This window comes from Coenobita brevimanus, chromosome 80 (genome assembly GCF_032717465.1).
Source record: "Coenobita brevimanus isolate Jiangsu-jjx chromosome 80, ASM3271746v2, whole genome shotgun sequence".
Taxonomy (NCBI): Eukaryota; Metazoa; Arthropoda; class Malacostraca; order Decapoda; family Coenobitidae; genus Coenobita; species Coenobita brevimanus.
In genome coordinates, this window is record NC_137033.1 from 23,187,125 (window position 1) to 23,201,197 (window position 14,073).

The 14,073-nt window shown below is 41.1% G+C and overlaps 1 protein-coding gene across 1 annotated transcript in view; it reads right to left on the reverse strand.

Annotated features, from left to right (window-relative positions):
• The window catches only part of LOC145409302 (xaa-Pro aminopeptidase 1-like), a 617,499-nt gene that overhangs the window by 319,856 nt on the left and 283,570 nt on the right, over window positions 1-14,073 (reverse strand). Inside the window, exon 9 of the mRNA XM_080279779.1 lies at window positions 2,253-2,364. Within this exon, the coding sequence (XP_080135905.1) occupies window positions 2,253-2,364 (112 nt within the window). The remainder of the gene's footprint in view (window positions 1-2,252; window positions 2,365-14,073) is intronic.

Below are 14,073 nucleotides of genomic sequence, written 5' to 3' on the forward strand. Positions count from 1 at the left end.
AGGGACATGAGGGACTGGGGTGTGCGAGAAGGGGTTACCTATGCTATAATAGAAAAAAAAAATCCAAAAATATGCAATCAAACTAACATCGTTTCGTTTAGAAGTAATATATACTTGATCAAACACCTTGCTAAGGAGAAGCCTTTTATAGATGACGTTTCCGGTTTCGCTCCACTATAGAGCTTCTTCAAATAGAGTGGCTCGATCACTCGATGTGAAGAAAGGTCTGTAGGAGCAAAACGTCTTCAAATAAAAGGCTTCTCCTGAAGGTGTTTTATCCAACTTGTCCGGTACTCATGCCTTAAACCCTAACATATACTTAATACACGAGCATTTGTGCGACCAAGAAACTTTCATAAAACACAAATATTTAAAAAAATCCATGTACTAAATAAAAAGTTATGGAATATGTAGAAACTAATAAGACAGAGCACAGGTCCTTAATGATGAACTTTACAGTGGCATTAAAGAAAACGTTCAAAGCGTGTTACGTTTCTTTTATTTCTCAAAGAAAATATTTTTCTGATAAACTCAAAAGTGAATGTGATTCTTCTGTAGTAATCGTTTCAAGTAATCGATTACAAGAAAAAAAAAAAAAGGATTACTGCACTTTTTAAAGCAATTGAAATAATCGATTACAAATATTCGATTACTCCCATCCGTACTGTGAGCACTAAGATGGATCAACATGACACTACAGCCTGTCAGTGCAAGCAGAGTATTGCTCTTTGCCAAATATTCCAGCAAGACAGATAACCTGCAGCTTAACATCAAGAAAAGGACAGTTAACGGATGGATAAGCGATATACAGAAGGGTAGAATATGGAAAATTTGCCAAATGGCCCCCCTCGTAGCACAGCACTAGACCGAGAGACAAATTATTGCATGTGCCCAAGAACAACCCCTAACCACCTGTGTTGCTATCAAGAAAAAAAATAATCTGCTGGTATTCAGTTAAGTTAATGAAACCAATGCAATTATTGGTGGAAAATTAGTAATTTTTATTCACTCGATGAAAAACCAACATGCAATATGTAGGGCAGTTTCATGAAGGAACTAAAGAGGGAGAGGATGATAGTTAAGAGTGTGGCAATGAAGAGAACTAAAGGCGAAATGGATTGTATAAAATAAAAAAGGTGGGGGATCGTGATAAGGGCCAACACACCCACTCTCATTCACGGCGTGGTCACTGACGTTACTGACGTAATCACCAAAGTGCTAAGGGGCCACCGGCCAGGGCTGGCGTGCAGTGTTTCCAAGGAGAAATTTTGGAAATACGCTAGATTGATCTCAAAGGTGGTAAAAATCCACCAGACTGAGGGAAATCTATGAAAAAACGCTGGACAGGACTTTAAAAGAGCGCCATATATATATATATATATATATATATATATATATATATATATATATTACCAGCTGGATTGCTTTTATAATATCTAAATTTAGCGAGTAAATTGCTACATTGGTAACACTGCTGGCATGAGTCTTGACGACAAATAGAAACATGCCAGATGTCGCTTCTTATTTAATTACTGTTATCGACCTAAATGAAAATAAACGCTAAAGTTAACGAATACTTTCACAAGATTAGTTTTTTTTTTTTTTTTACACCATAAATAATGCTTGCAGGGCAGGCAAGGGTTGTTTCCATCTCCTAACTCAATCAAGTGAACGTACCAGACCCTCGGAGTTTTGTCTGAAACTTAAAGAAAGCGAGACATCATTTGTTTGGGCGATCGTACAGAAGCATGCCAAGTAAATCACTGAATAAGAGATGCTATCAAGTCACGTCAAGGAGAAATTATCACGCTAAGTTTCGCAACACATCCTTGGGTTGCGACACGGTGTCAAAATCATAAAGGGAATCATTGATTGTATTACATAAGGCTTTACAACAAAAGAAGACGGCATACGAAGTTGTGCATAGAAAGCATTCACCTTCAGCATAAAATTGCCCCTAAAGAAGGCTTACGACGTAATGCAACTACTTGATGCAAATTTTACCAGAAAAAAACAAAACAAAAAAAGACATTGTTGACATCGCAAGCGGACCTTAGTTCTCCTACGATTATAAGTAGCGTACTGCCAGCAAATTCTTAATGGCAGCGGCAGCAAAAAGGAAGGCATTTTAAATCAACTTGGAGGCGGTGTAATTTTCTATAAACCACTGAATAGGAAACAGCCTCCAAATCATGACCTTTGGCGTTGTATCATTAGACAGACAAAAACTGTAAAAAATACAAAAGACATACAGCGTTGTAGATGGCGTAGGATGCCGTAACGCTGCTGACTTGAACTGAAGAGACTGCTGGGTCATCCTCAAGGGCTCTGAGACTGTCCTCGATGCTAGCGTAGTCCAGGATCCTGAGGAGATAGATAGATAGATAGATATCTTTACAGACATATTGGTAGACAGACAGATAGACAGTTCTTATAAATGTGGACAGATATACATACTGTACTGTAGATACACAGACAAATAGAAACACATAAATACATAGATAGGTAGACTAATGGGCTGACTATACGTATAGATAGATGGGCAAATAAATAAATACCGGTACGTAAATAACGTCAGTCTAACAGGTCACTACTCCCGAAGTGGATGGAAAGCTGTTGATAAGGAGAGTTGAAACCCGTTTCACCAGCCAACTGAACTAGCTTCTGTTCATCCCCATTTTCTGAACCTGTTTTGGTTTTCAGTAACATGGGTAGTAGGCCAGTATATTCTCCTATACATTATCATCTATTATACAGTACACCTAACTGCATATACATTACATACCACACTTCTAGTCTGAAAAGTTTTTAGAAATGGCGTCTCAACATCTTGCCTCGGAGTTCCCAGTGTAGGGGGTGATGATCAAGCGACCAAGCGAGATGCATGGAACCATTGTCTGACTCTCTCCATTCACCTTTTTAACATTCGCGGTCTTTCCTCTAATTTTCTCTCTCTTGACCTACGCCTCCTTTCCTCTAAATATCAACTTCTCATACTCACTGAGACTCAGCTGTCTGAGACATCTGACGGGAAAAGTTTCTCTGTATACTTCTACTTTCGTTTTACTCATCCCAAAGACAATGGTGGTTAATGCATATATTTAATCATGGTACCATCATATCTTATTCTTTCTCTTGTGGTCCTGAACATAATTATATCCTCTTAAATTTCTTCACTCTGATTTCGGCTATCATGTAATATTCAGACTAAATATGTACGTGCCATGTACTTAAACCCTACTAAGATGAAACACATTCTGTCAGTTTCTCCTCTAAAATCTCCATTCTGGGCGAGTTCAGTATTCAGCAATACTATTGGCTCTTCTTTTTTATTCACGATCCACCTGGTGAACAGCCTACATCTTTTCTATCCTCCCTATTCTTATCCCTGACTATCTTGGAGAGAGTTCCAACATACTTAATCTTTCCCTCTAACTAATCCCTCTGCTTATTCTGTTGACCTTTCCGTTGGGATCCTCCGATCACAACCTCATTACCTTAACCTGTCTTATCGCTTCACTAAGGTCTGCAGACTCTCCCATAAAGTCTGTGACACTTTGGGGTTGCTGAATGGGATGTCCTCAGGCAGTACATCTCTGGCTTTCCCTAGAATGATTACTGCTTTCTTGGCCGAGAGCCATCTACGTGTGCCTCGTGCATTAGAGAGGTTATTACTCTGGCGTGGGAGCATACATTCCTTTCTCTAATCCCCTGACTGATAAAAAGAAACTTGGCCTAATCACACTTATTCTAATGCTGTCCACACCAGGGAGAACGCCTACTAATGGTACCAGCATCAACACACTCCTGAATCTCATCTGATTTACATTTCTGCCAAAAATTATGCTAAGTCTGTTCTTTGTTTTGGTAAGAATAATTTAATTTGCACTAAATGATCTAAAATCTACAACTCAAATATTCTTCCTGTTTATTCTGGCACCCTGACAAAAACCTCTCTATCACCGTTACTTCAACTTCCTTTCTTACTTTCAGCTCTGATGGTGCTGTTTCTTCTCCTGATAAGGAGGAACTCTTCACCCAAACTTTCTCCTGCAATAACGCTTTAGATGATTAAGAAGCTATTCCTTCATTTCTCTCCTCCTCCTAGCTTCCTCAAGGCTGACATTAACATTTCTGCATATGATGTAATTTCTGCCCTCATTGGCATCAGTACTAACAAAGCATATGGGCCTGATGGAGTTCTTCATGTTTTTCTCAAGAACTGTGCTGCTATGCTTACACCCTGCCCAGATAAACTCTTTTGCCTCTGTCGACTTGAACCTTTCCTTCTTGCTGGAAGCTGACTCTCACTCAGTCTGTCCAAAAGGAAGGTGACCATTCCCATACCTGTATTACCCATTTGCTTTAGCATCCTGTATTTCCAAAGTTTTAAAATTATTCATAACAAAAAAGGCACCTTTCATGTCATAACCTTCACATTGATAGCCAGTGTGGGTTCTGCCATAGACTGTCCACTAGAGATCTTCTCACCGTCGTTTCAGACTCCTGGTCATCCCCCTTTTGGGTTTTGACCAAGTCTGGCACAAATATTTATTTTCCAAACTGCCCACTTGCGGTTTCTATCCTATCTGTGCCTTCATCTATACTCTCCTTTTTGGTCATTCTAAGCTGCTGCTGTAGACGGCCACCAATCTTCTCCTAGAGCTATCAATAGTGGTGTTCCTCAAGGTTCTGTCATGTCACCGGTCTTCTTCCTTTTATTGATCAATGACCCTCTAAGCTGTATATCTAACCCAATCCATCCTTACACTGAGGGCTCCATTCTTACCTATCAATCTGCTTCTTGCTACATCCACCACAGCAGTTACTTCAAATAGACATGGGGGAGGCCACGGGACACCCAACTTCTTAGCTGATTAGGATAAAAGTAACCTAGTTGTTTTTAGTACCTCCACGTCTCAGTTTCTGCACTTTTGAGCCACCATAAGCTTCCGTAGGAACATCCGTTAATATTAACAATATTAACTACCCGATTGCCAGCAGACTTTTGGGCCCTTGTCACAAATTCGCGGGAGTATATTTATAAATTCGTGCATTTTTGTTTCAGTGTGAAAACGGCGAATTATAGTGGAATTCTCACTGAATATCACTCAGTCCAACCATCCCAGCGTTCACTCGATTGGGACGGTTTCCAGAACATTTTTCACTGTTTCATAAGTGATTATCCTTGTGCGCAACATTAGCGCCTTTGCTGAGTGATTTATTGTGAGCATATGTCGCTCACTTTCATTCTGTTGATCATTGAGCCAAGCATGGCCATCCCTCGCCCCCTTCCATAATTCGAACTCAGTCAGGCTCGGATCGTCGTGGGAGCAGGTTCGTTTGTGCCCAGCATGGAGCAGCGCCGCCATTGTACAGCGAGTTCCTGAAATCTCCACTTAGATGGTGAATCGGCTTAGAGGTTTAGCGTGTTTGCAGCATCCGTCTTACGTATCAATGCCCAGTCATTCCGCTTAGCCCCTCCACTGACCAGTATATTCTTTTGTTTTTCCTAGGTTTAAGTGTTTGCTTTTGAGTGAGTGAGTGAGTGTATTCATGTTATTTTGAATTCATTTTGAGACTTATGTAATGTAAATTTATTTCATTGTAATTAATAAATTTTACAGTTCTTTTCCTTTGAGCTTAATGTATAGTTAAACTAGTGTTTTATTTCTCCACATTAATCTTATTCTAGTTGCCATTCCTAGTTTGCATAAACACTATGCATTATTCATAACTGGTACTTAGGCCAGTCCTTTTGTATTAAGCTTAAATCCGTTGTGCCAACCAGGAGTTAATGCACCGGCAAGAACCTATTTATCATTATTAGCATTAGTTATTGATTGTCAGGGGTGGAGTCACTTTCTCGAGAGGCTAACAGTTCTACAAACAGCACTCGTGAGTAATTAGTCTCTGCTGTTTACTGTTGCGAAAGTTTATAAATTCTCATCCTTAGAGAATCGGCGAAGTAAGCCAGAATAAAGTAAAACTTACTGCTTGATTTCACAAGTCAATTTTTCCCCTTATTTACAAGCAACATTTTTAACATTAGTAATATGTAAATTTACAAAACCCCGTGACATCTGGCGACCTCACCAGGATATTAACTCCTAGCTCTAAAGTTATTAACGAGATAATACTCACTCACTCATACTTAGGTATTTATCATTAAAGTCTATAGGCACTATCTTACTGGTGATTAATGATTCATTTCTATTAATTCTACATAATAGTTTCCACAGTCAGTTATTTTTTTAGTTTTTTCTTTACCAGTTTAACTAGATAAAACTGGTCACCACTAACCTGTGCCTATATTCATTATTCTTGATTATTGGCATTTCTCTGCAAAATAGCAGTCAGTACTTAGCTTTAATTCACTCAGACTGAGTTAGCATCATGTCTACCGACGTCTATGTACAGGACGCTAAAGATATGGGGCTTAGCGACCCCCCAAAAGTGAAAGAGTATGTACTCTCTCGGCTTAGTTACGAGCAGCAATGCGAGAACGATGCTCGTGAAGAGCATCGAATTCAGCGTGAGGAACGGGAAAGAGAACGCGAAGACGAGTGAGAAAAACGCGAATACAAGCAAAAACAACGTGAATACGAGCAAAAACAACACGAACTCGAGTTAGAACGTGAGAGAGAACGTCAACACGAGCAAAAACAATGCAAACTCGAGTTAGAACATGAGCGAGAACAACGTGAATACAAGCGTGAACAACGAGAGAGAGAACGAGAACATGAACGTGCCTAGCGCGAGGCATGTGAAAAACATGAACTTGAGATGTTGAAGCTCAAGTGAGACTCCTTGGCTTCAGACACATCTGGTGCAGCTGGCCCAAGCTCCACGAGCGCTCTCCCTGCACATGTTCTGGCGAACCCACACATCAAGCTTCCTCCATACAAGGAAGGCGAGCGAATCAAGCCATTCATAGCTCGTTTTAAAGACATGGCTCAGCTGTATCAGCTGGATGAGGCAGCTAAGCAGCTCCAGTTTCTTAGCTTGTTTGAGGGCCCTGCCCTCGATGTTCTCCACAGAATTCGTGGAGACAATCTCACGTATGAGATGATGATGGCCACATTCGTCAAAGAGTACGGTCTTACAGTTGACGACACCAAGAGTCAGTTTATGAGGGCGTGTTTAGAAGAAAAAGAGACTGCCGTTCAGTTCCTTGATCGGCTTAGTGCTTACTTAGATGAGTGGATGGAGAAAGATGAAACTCCTTCCACGCATGAGGGGATAATCGACCTTATGCTGCGCACGCAGCTAGAAAAGTCGTGGCCTACTGAAGTTATGGCTCAGCTTAAGATCTGCCAGGTAAGGGACGCCAGCCATATGGTGGAGAAGGCTGATGCATTCTTCACTGCATACGGGTATCAAACTCGTAAGCAACACACCTGGAACAGGAGCGCTGACAAATCTGGAAAACCGTCTCAGACTGAACCCCAGCAACAAGGACATTCCCAGAATAATGGCCAAGGTCCAAACAAGAAGGACCAGGGGCAAAACACTCAGAAACCTGAGTGGAAGCAGTACAACAAGTACCCTAACCAGCAGCAGTATCAGCCATGCAATCAAAGGTCAGGACAGTCCTTTTCAGCACCAGCCCTAGTGTATCAGAGGCAGGAGGCGAATGCAGCCTTCATTCCTCAGTAGCAGCACGGTGGTGTCATCCTTAGCAGTATGAGTATTTCCCCACAGTTCACTAGTCCTCCTGCGACAGTGAACACTCCTCCACAGGAGGCCAATGCTCCATCTCCCCAGATAGCGAGTACGACCCCTCAGGTATCTAGTTCTCAGGGCACCATGTTTGCCACATCATTTATTCAGTAGCCTCATCAGTGGCTGGTTGCTTCCTCCATAGGCCCTCCCACAGGTGACAGTGCCTTCCATGCTCAGCCAGGGTTTGTGGGAGACATTCCTGTGAAGGTCTGAGAGATGGTTCCTCAGGTTGCTGTGTCAGGCAGAGTCTAGTTCGGCCTGAGGAGTACACAGGTCGACAGATCCAAGCTCAGTTTATTTATGGATCAGTGAGATTGTTCCCTGAGGCACATATCCAGGTGGCATCTCCTTTTTACACTGGTACGACACTTGCAGTTGTCATGCCAGAACCTTTATTTGACCTAATAATAGGCAATATTCCAGGTGCCAAGTATAGTTGCACCATAGATGACACTACTCAGACTTCTGGCTGCAGTGACATGAGCCATGGCTGAAGATCCAAACTGTCACCCCAGTGACCATTGCATCGCCAAGCAAGATCTGATGTGTAGCCAAGTTGTTGCTCAAGAACAACATTCTGACCCGACACTTGCTGCCGTGCAGAAGAAACAAAAGGGTAGAGTGATAAAGTATTCACGGGGAGGTCGAGCCAAGTTCCTTCATAAACAAGGACGGCTCTACCGTGAGTCATGAACACCCCAGGGCGAGGTTTGACTGTAGTTTGTCGTTCCTGCAAAGTATCGCCTAGCAGTGTTAGAATGGGGTCATTGTTCAGCCTCAGGAGGTCACATGGGCAAAAGGAAAACTCAGGGCCGTATCCATGCTGACTTTTTCTGGCCAGGAATGGGACCGGAAATAGATAGTTTTGTGCTTTCTTGTAATGTGTCCACGAACCACGAATCAGGGACATGTCCTTCCTGTGCCATTTGAATCCACACCCATAATCTCAGAGTCAGTTGAGAGACAGGGCAGTGGTGAAGTGGGTGCAGACCTGACATCTTGCCCGTTGGCCCCACAGGACACATCAAGTCCAGGGCCTGTACATACATATGTACCGTAGGTTAAGGGGAAAGTTCGAGAACCCCGCAGGGACAATCCAAAGATGTGTATGAATTACCTTGTGGAACGTCTCAAGCTGTGGGCCTCTCTGAGGATTCCTGGAGAATGCACATTATCCACATGAGTGTTCACACCCACGGTGGGCGTCAAAATGTGACCTGCCCGAGATTGCGTAGGGATTCTCATCTTCCTGTCATTAATTGTAAGTGTAGAGTTAGGTTAACCAGTAAACTGCTTGTTCTCAGAGATTTGAGCAATCCAGGAACTGGCACATTTCCTGGTTAATAATGCTAGGTTAACCAGTAAACTACAGGGGTCTTGAGAGATTTGAGCAATCCAAAGACTACGTTTCCTGGTTAATAATAAACATAAGTACTGATTGCTAGGCAGAGAGAGAGAGAAATGACACTTTTGATCCTCCACCTTGATTCCTTTCGCAGGTGCAGCTGGCGGGTGCAGCATTGTCGTGCAGATCAGCTGATCATCCCTGACACATCCTGCTGCCTCTTCTCTTCTGCCTTGTCATCATTATTTGCTATTGTATTACCTAATTTTACACGTATACACAGTTACACCACAACTGTCACATCTACACCGTGTATTACATACATCACACTACATAACAATTAGTTGTTAATGTAAATGTAGTGAACTTTTGCTCAGTTTGACCAGTGTACAGGATTTTTCACCATCGTCTAGGAGTTTTTTCCTCAAGCTTGCTTCTATTAACATAAATACGAGGATTTTATGCTCATGGGCGACTGTGATTTTCTCCTGTAGCAAGATAGTACACACACCACAGTGTGAATCTTGTGTGACTGAGTTAGGATTTATATCTATGTATATCGAAAAAATTTTCTCTGAAGAAAAAATTTTGATTTTGATGGGGCATAATGTCACAAATTCGCACGAGTATATTTATAAATTCGTGACATTTTTGTTTCAGTGTGAAAACCACGAATTCTAGTGGAATTCTCACTGAATATCACTCAGTCCAACTGTCCTAGCATTCACTCAATTGGGACGGTTTTCAGAACATTTTTCACTGTTTCATAAGTGATCATCCTTGCACGCGACATTAGCGCCTTCACTGAGTGATTTACTGTGAGCGTATGTCGCTCACTTTCTTTCCATTGACTGTTGAGCCAAGCACGGCCATCCCTCGCCCCCTTCCATAATTCCAACTCAGTCAGGCTTGGATCGTCGTGGGAGCAGGTTCGTTTGTGCCAAACGTGGAGCAGCGCCGCCGTTGTACAGCGAGTTCCTGAAATCTCCACCTAAACGGTGAATCGGCGTAGAGGTTTAGTGTATTGCAGCGTCCGTCCCGCGTACCGACGCCCAATCATTCCGCTTAGCCCCCTCCACTGACCAGTATTTTCTTTTGTTTTTCCTAGGTTTAAGTGTTCAGCTTTTGAGTGAGCAAGTGAGTGTATTCTCCTTGTTATTTTGAATTCATTTTGAGACATGTAACGTAAATTTATTTCATTGTAATTAATAAATTTTACAGTTCTTTTCCTTTGAGCTTAATATATAGTTAAACTCGTGTTTTATTTCTCCACATTAAGCTTATTCTAGTTGCCACTCCTAGTTTGCATAAACGCTTTGCATTATTCATAACTGGTACTTAGGCCAGTCCTTTTGTATTAAGCTTAAATCCATTGTGCCAACCAGGAGTTAATGCACCAGCAAGAACCTATTTATCATTATAGCATTAGTTATTGATTGTCAGGGGTGGAGTCACTTTCTCAAGAGGCTAACAGTACTACAAACAGCAATTGTGATTAATTAGTCTCTGCTGTGTACTGTTGAGAAAGTTTATAAATTCTCATCCTTAGAGAATCAGCGAAGTAAGCCGGAATAAAGTAAAACTTACTGCTTGATTTCACAAGTCAATTTTTGCCCCTATTTACAAGCAACATTTTAAACATTATTAATACGTAAATCTACAAAACAGCCCTCATGGAGCCATGGTGCTACCCAATTTTCGACCTTTTTTTTTTTTTTTTTTGCTAGGTAGGCTAGAAATGATGAGAATACATGGCAAACAACCATAAAAGTACTCACAGAAGCCATTTAGGTCTACTGTATTTTGAGCTCGATTCTCCCTGACCAGGCGGCTGAAAACTTCAGAGTAACGCCCATAGACTTTATCGTCCACCTCCGACACTGATTGAATTGAGGTACATCTTTATTTTGTTCATCGGTAACTATGCTATTCGAGCCGAAAATGCTTTTGTTGGGTATACAGATGATATAGGCAGGGCTTGAGAGGCCTAGACGGGTGCAGGAATATCCCAGCCTATCTTTTGGTGCCTATTTTGAATGTTTGAATTTTGGCAAATATATCAAACTGCTGATGTACATGTATGTCAATGGTACTGTCCACACATATAGGGGCCGACATACATGTACACCGTTGGCATGGGGCGGGTTAAACTCAAACCGGCATCATCTCTGAATGTATCTGGAGTTTCATTCTCTCAGGATTTATCATGTAAAGGTAAAATTATCTCTCTTGGAAAATCTGCCTCCAACACATTAGTCGTGCTAAGCTGATTACATGCCTTTTGTACCACCACACAGCTGTTAACTTTATACAGGGGTTTTATTCACCTTTGTATGGAGTATGGTTCTCATGTATGGGAGGGCTCTCCACATACAGTTCTTCTCAATAGGGTGGATTCAAAGGCTTTTTGCCTCATTAAATCACTTATTCTTACTGGCTCCCTTCAGTCTGTCTTTTCGCCTCACTGTTGGATCTTTATCTCTTTTCTGTCGCTACATCAGTGGCCACTGCTCTTCTAATCTGCTTGCATCTCTCCAATATGTAGTTCATGGACTGACATGGGGAGGGGGTGGCCTTGCATCCCCCAGGATCCTTTCCAAGCAGTCTCATTTTGTTCAGGAGACTCCTCTGAACACAGAATTAGTGTTAACAGAAATCCATAAGGATCAAAACCAGATATGATTGATTTTCCAAGACAGTTGCCATGAAATCGATGAATCACAACTTTCACTATACATTGTACTAAAAATATATATAGGCTTGTATTCAGTGGTTATTTTTACACTTCTTTTGACAATTACGTTCACTTAATACACACCATGTGAACAACTTAATCTTTTCCTATTTAGCCTAATGAAATATAATATGGACACCAATAACCAACATCCTTATGGGGGATTAAACTGTGCACTGCATTTCCTTATGGGTCATTTTCACACACTCGTACCCCAGCAATCATATCACCTTGAACAGTCAGCAATTCAGCAAAGTATCTCACCAATCCATCTTCTTTCCAATGTACAGAATATTTCCCCAGCCCGCTAGGTGGAGTCTGTAAGGAGCAAAGAGGTAAATTATATAGGTAATTTTTACCCACGCTGAGGGGCTGAGTTCACGTACAAGCAGTGGCCGCAGCCTCAGCTGGCTGTTGTGCGCCACTCCCTTACTCTGCCACTCTGCCTCCCTTCACTTTTCCCCGCCGTAAAGCATGCTTCATTCCCGGAATGAGTGAGGCTGGTCACTCTATCTTAAATTCAGGACCAACTTGCCTAGCCCCAGGCTTCTACTTTCCTCGTGGGGCAATGTAGGATTGGATAATGAGGAAAGGATTAGTAGTAGTAGTAGTAGTAGTAGTAGTAATAGTAATACTTCTTGAGCGGGAGTTTTGGGAATAGGTTCAAAATATAGCAGGGTTTCATACAAGTAATGTTACGGTAGAGTTTAATGTATTATTATTATTATTATTATTATTATTATTATTATTATAAATAGTTAGGCGTGGCTGGAAGAATGCAAGCACTATAACATCCTGGCGGCAACACCAGCAGATCTAGAGATCATCATCATTATGCACTATATATCCAGTCACATATCATAACATGACGACAACTATTATGTACATTATATAGAAGCTTTCCAACTATTTTGTTCCACAGTGATTCTTATTTACACCATCCATAAAAGACAGTGTACTGGGCATAAACGAAGATGGCGCATACCTGCGGCGCTGAACCCCGACACTTCACCTTTGGAGCCTGTGGTAACACCCAATACAGGGGGTGCTATATTTTACGGGTTACCAAAGCTAGTCACCCCATGTGGGACTTCACAACCATTCGTTGATAACAGGTTGCTATTTTGCTTCTAGCTGAACACAGGCATTTGGGTGTAAAGAGATTGCCCATCATTCTCGCCCCGCGTGGGACTAAACCCCCGACCTTATGAATTTGGGTCCACTACATCACGGGTCACCAACTATAGATCTCCCTCATATATTAATATGACAACCCTGATGAAAAATTACATTTTATGATAATAGAAAATATTAAATAAAATACATTTAAATACCTTGATATTCAATATTCCCTTTTCCCCTCCCCTCCATCTCTCTGTTCCTCTCTGTTAAGCCTACTCAGAAATCTTCTCTCTTCTTCTCAGACATTCACCTTTGTCACCCTACAGTAGCGTGGCCAATCCAGGAACAATACTTCAAGCAACGACAGTATGTTTCAAATTCAGTATATATGTAAATTTTACGAAATTGCAATGTTACGTTTGGTATTGGACTTTTAATTATACGAGTAGGTTTGGGATGATTTTGCATCTTTTCCCATTGATTATGAACCTTATTAGCAATTAGGTCCAGATAATGATTGTGATAATGTGACCAAAAAAATTACTTACTGTTATGCATTATATTATCATATTTATTGTAACCTATTACAGTTTTAAATGGCCAATATTGTAACAGACCTACTAAATCCTTTCAAAATATGATTTATATATGTAAGGTTGAAATTTGCTACTTTATCCTAGCAGTTGTTTCTAATTTGCCTGCTTTTCTCATAATAAAAACGATTAATCATAATAACACACACGCAAAGTATCTATTTATCTATCTATTTGGACAGATAGATAGCCAGAGATAGATATATAGACAGATACAGAGACAGGGAGAGGAAGAAATAGATACAGTAGTTGAATATATATATATATATATATATATATATATATATATATATATATATATATATATATATATATATATATATTTTATACTGTGTGTGTGTGTGTGTGTGTGTGTGTGTGTATAAACAAGCGTGAGAGAGAGAGAGAGAGAGAGAGAGAGAGAGAGAGAAGGAGTCTCGGTTCGTACTCGAACCAGCGACTACTTGCAGGAATGAGTGTGAAAGAGGGGTGAGGGGGGGGGGGGGAGTAGGGGAGTTTTTAGACAGTTGTCAGTGAATATTTTTTCTCTGACGTACGGGTTATGTGTGCTGTCG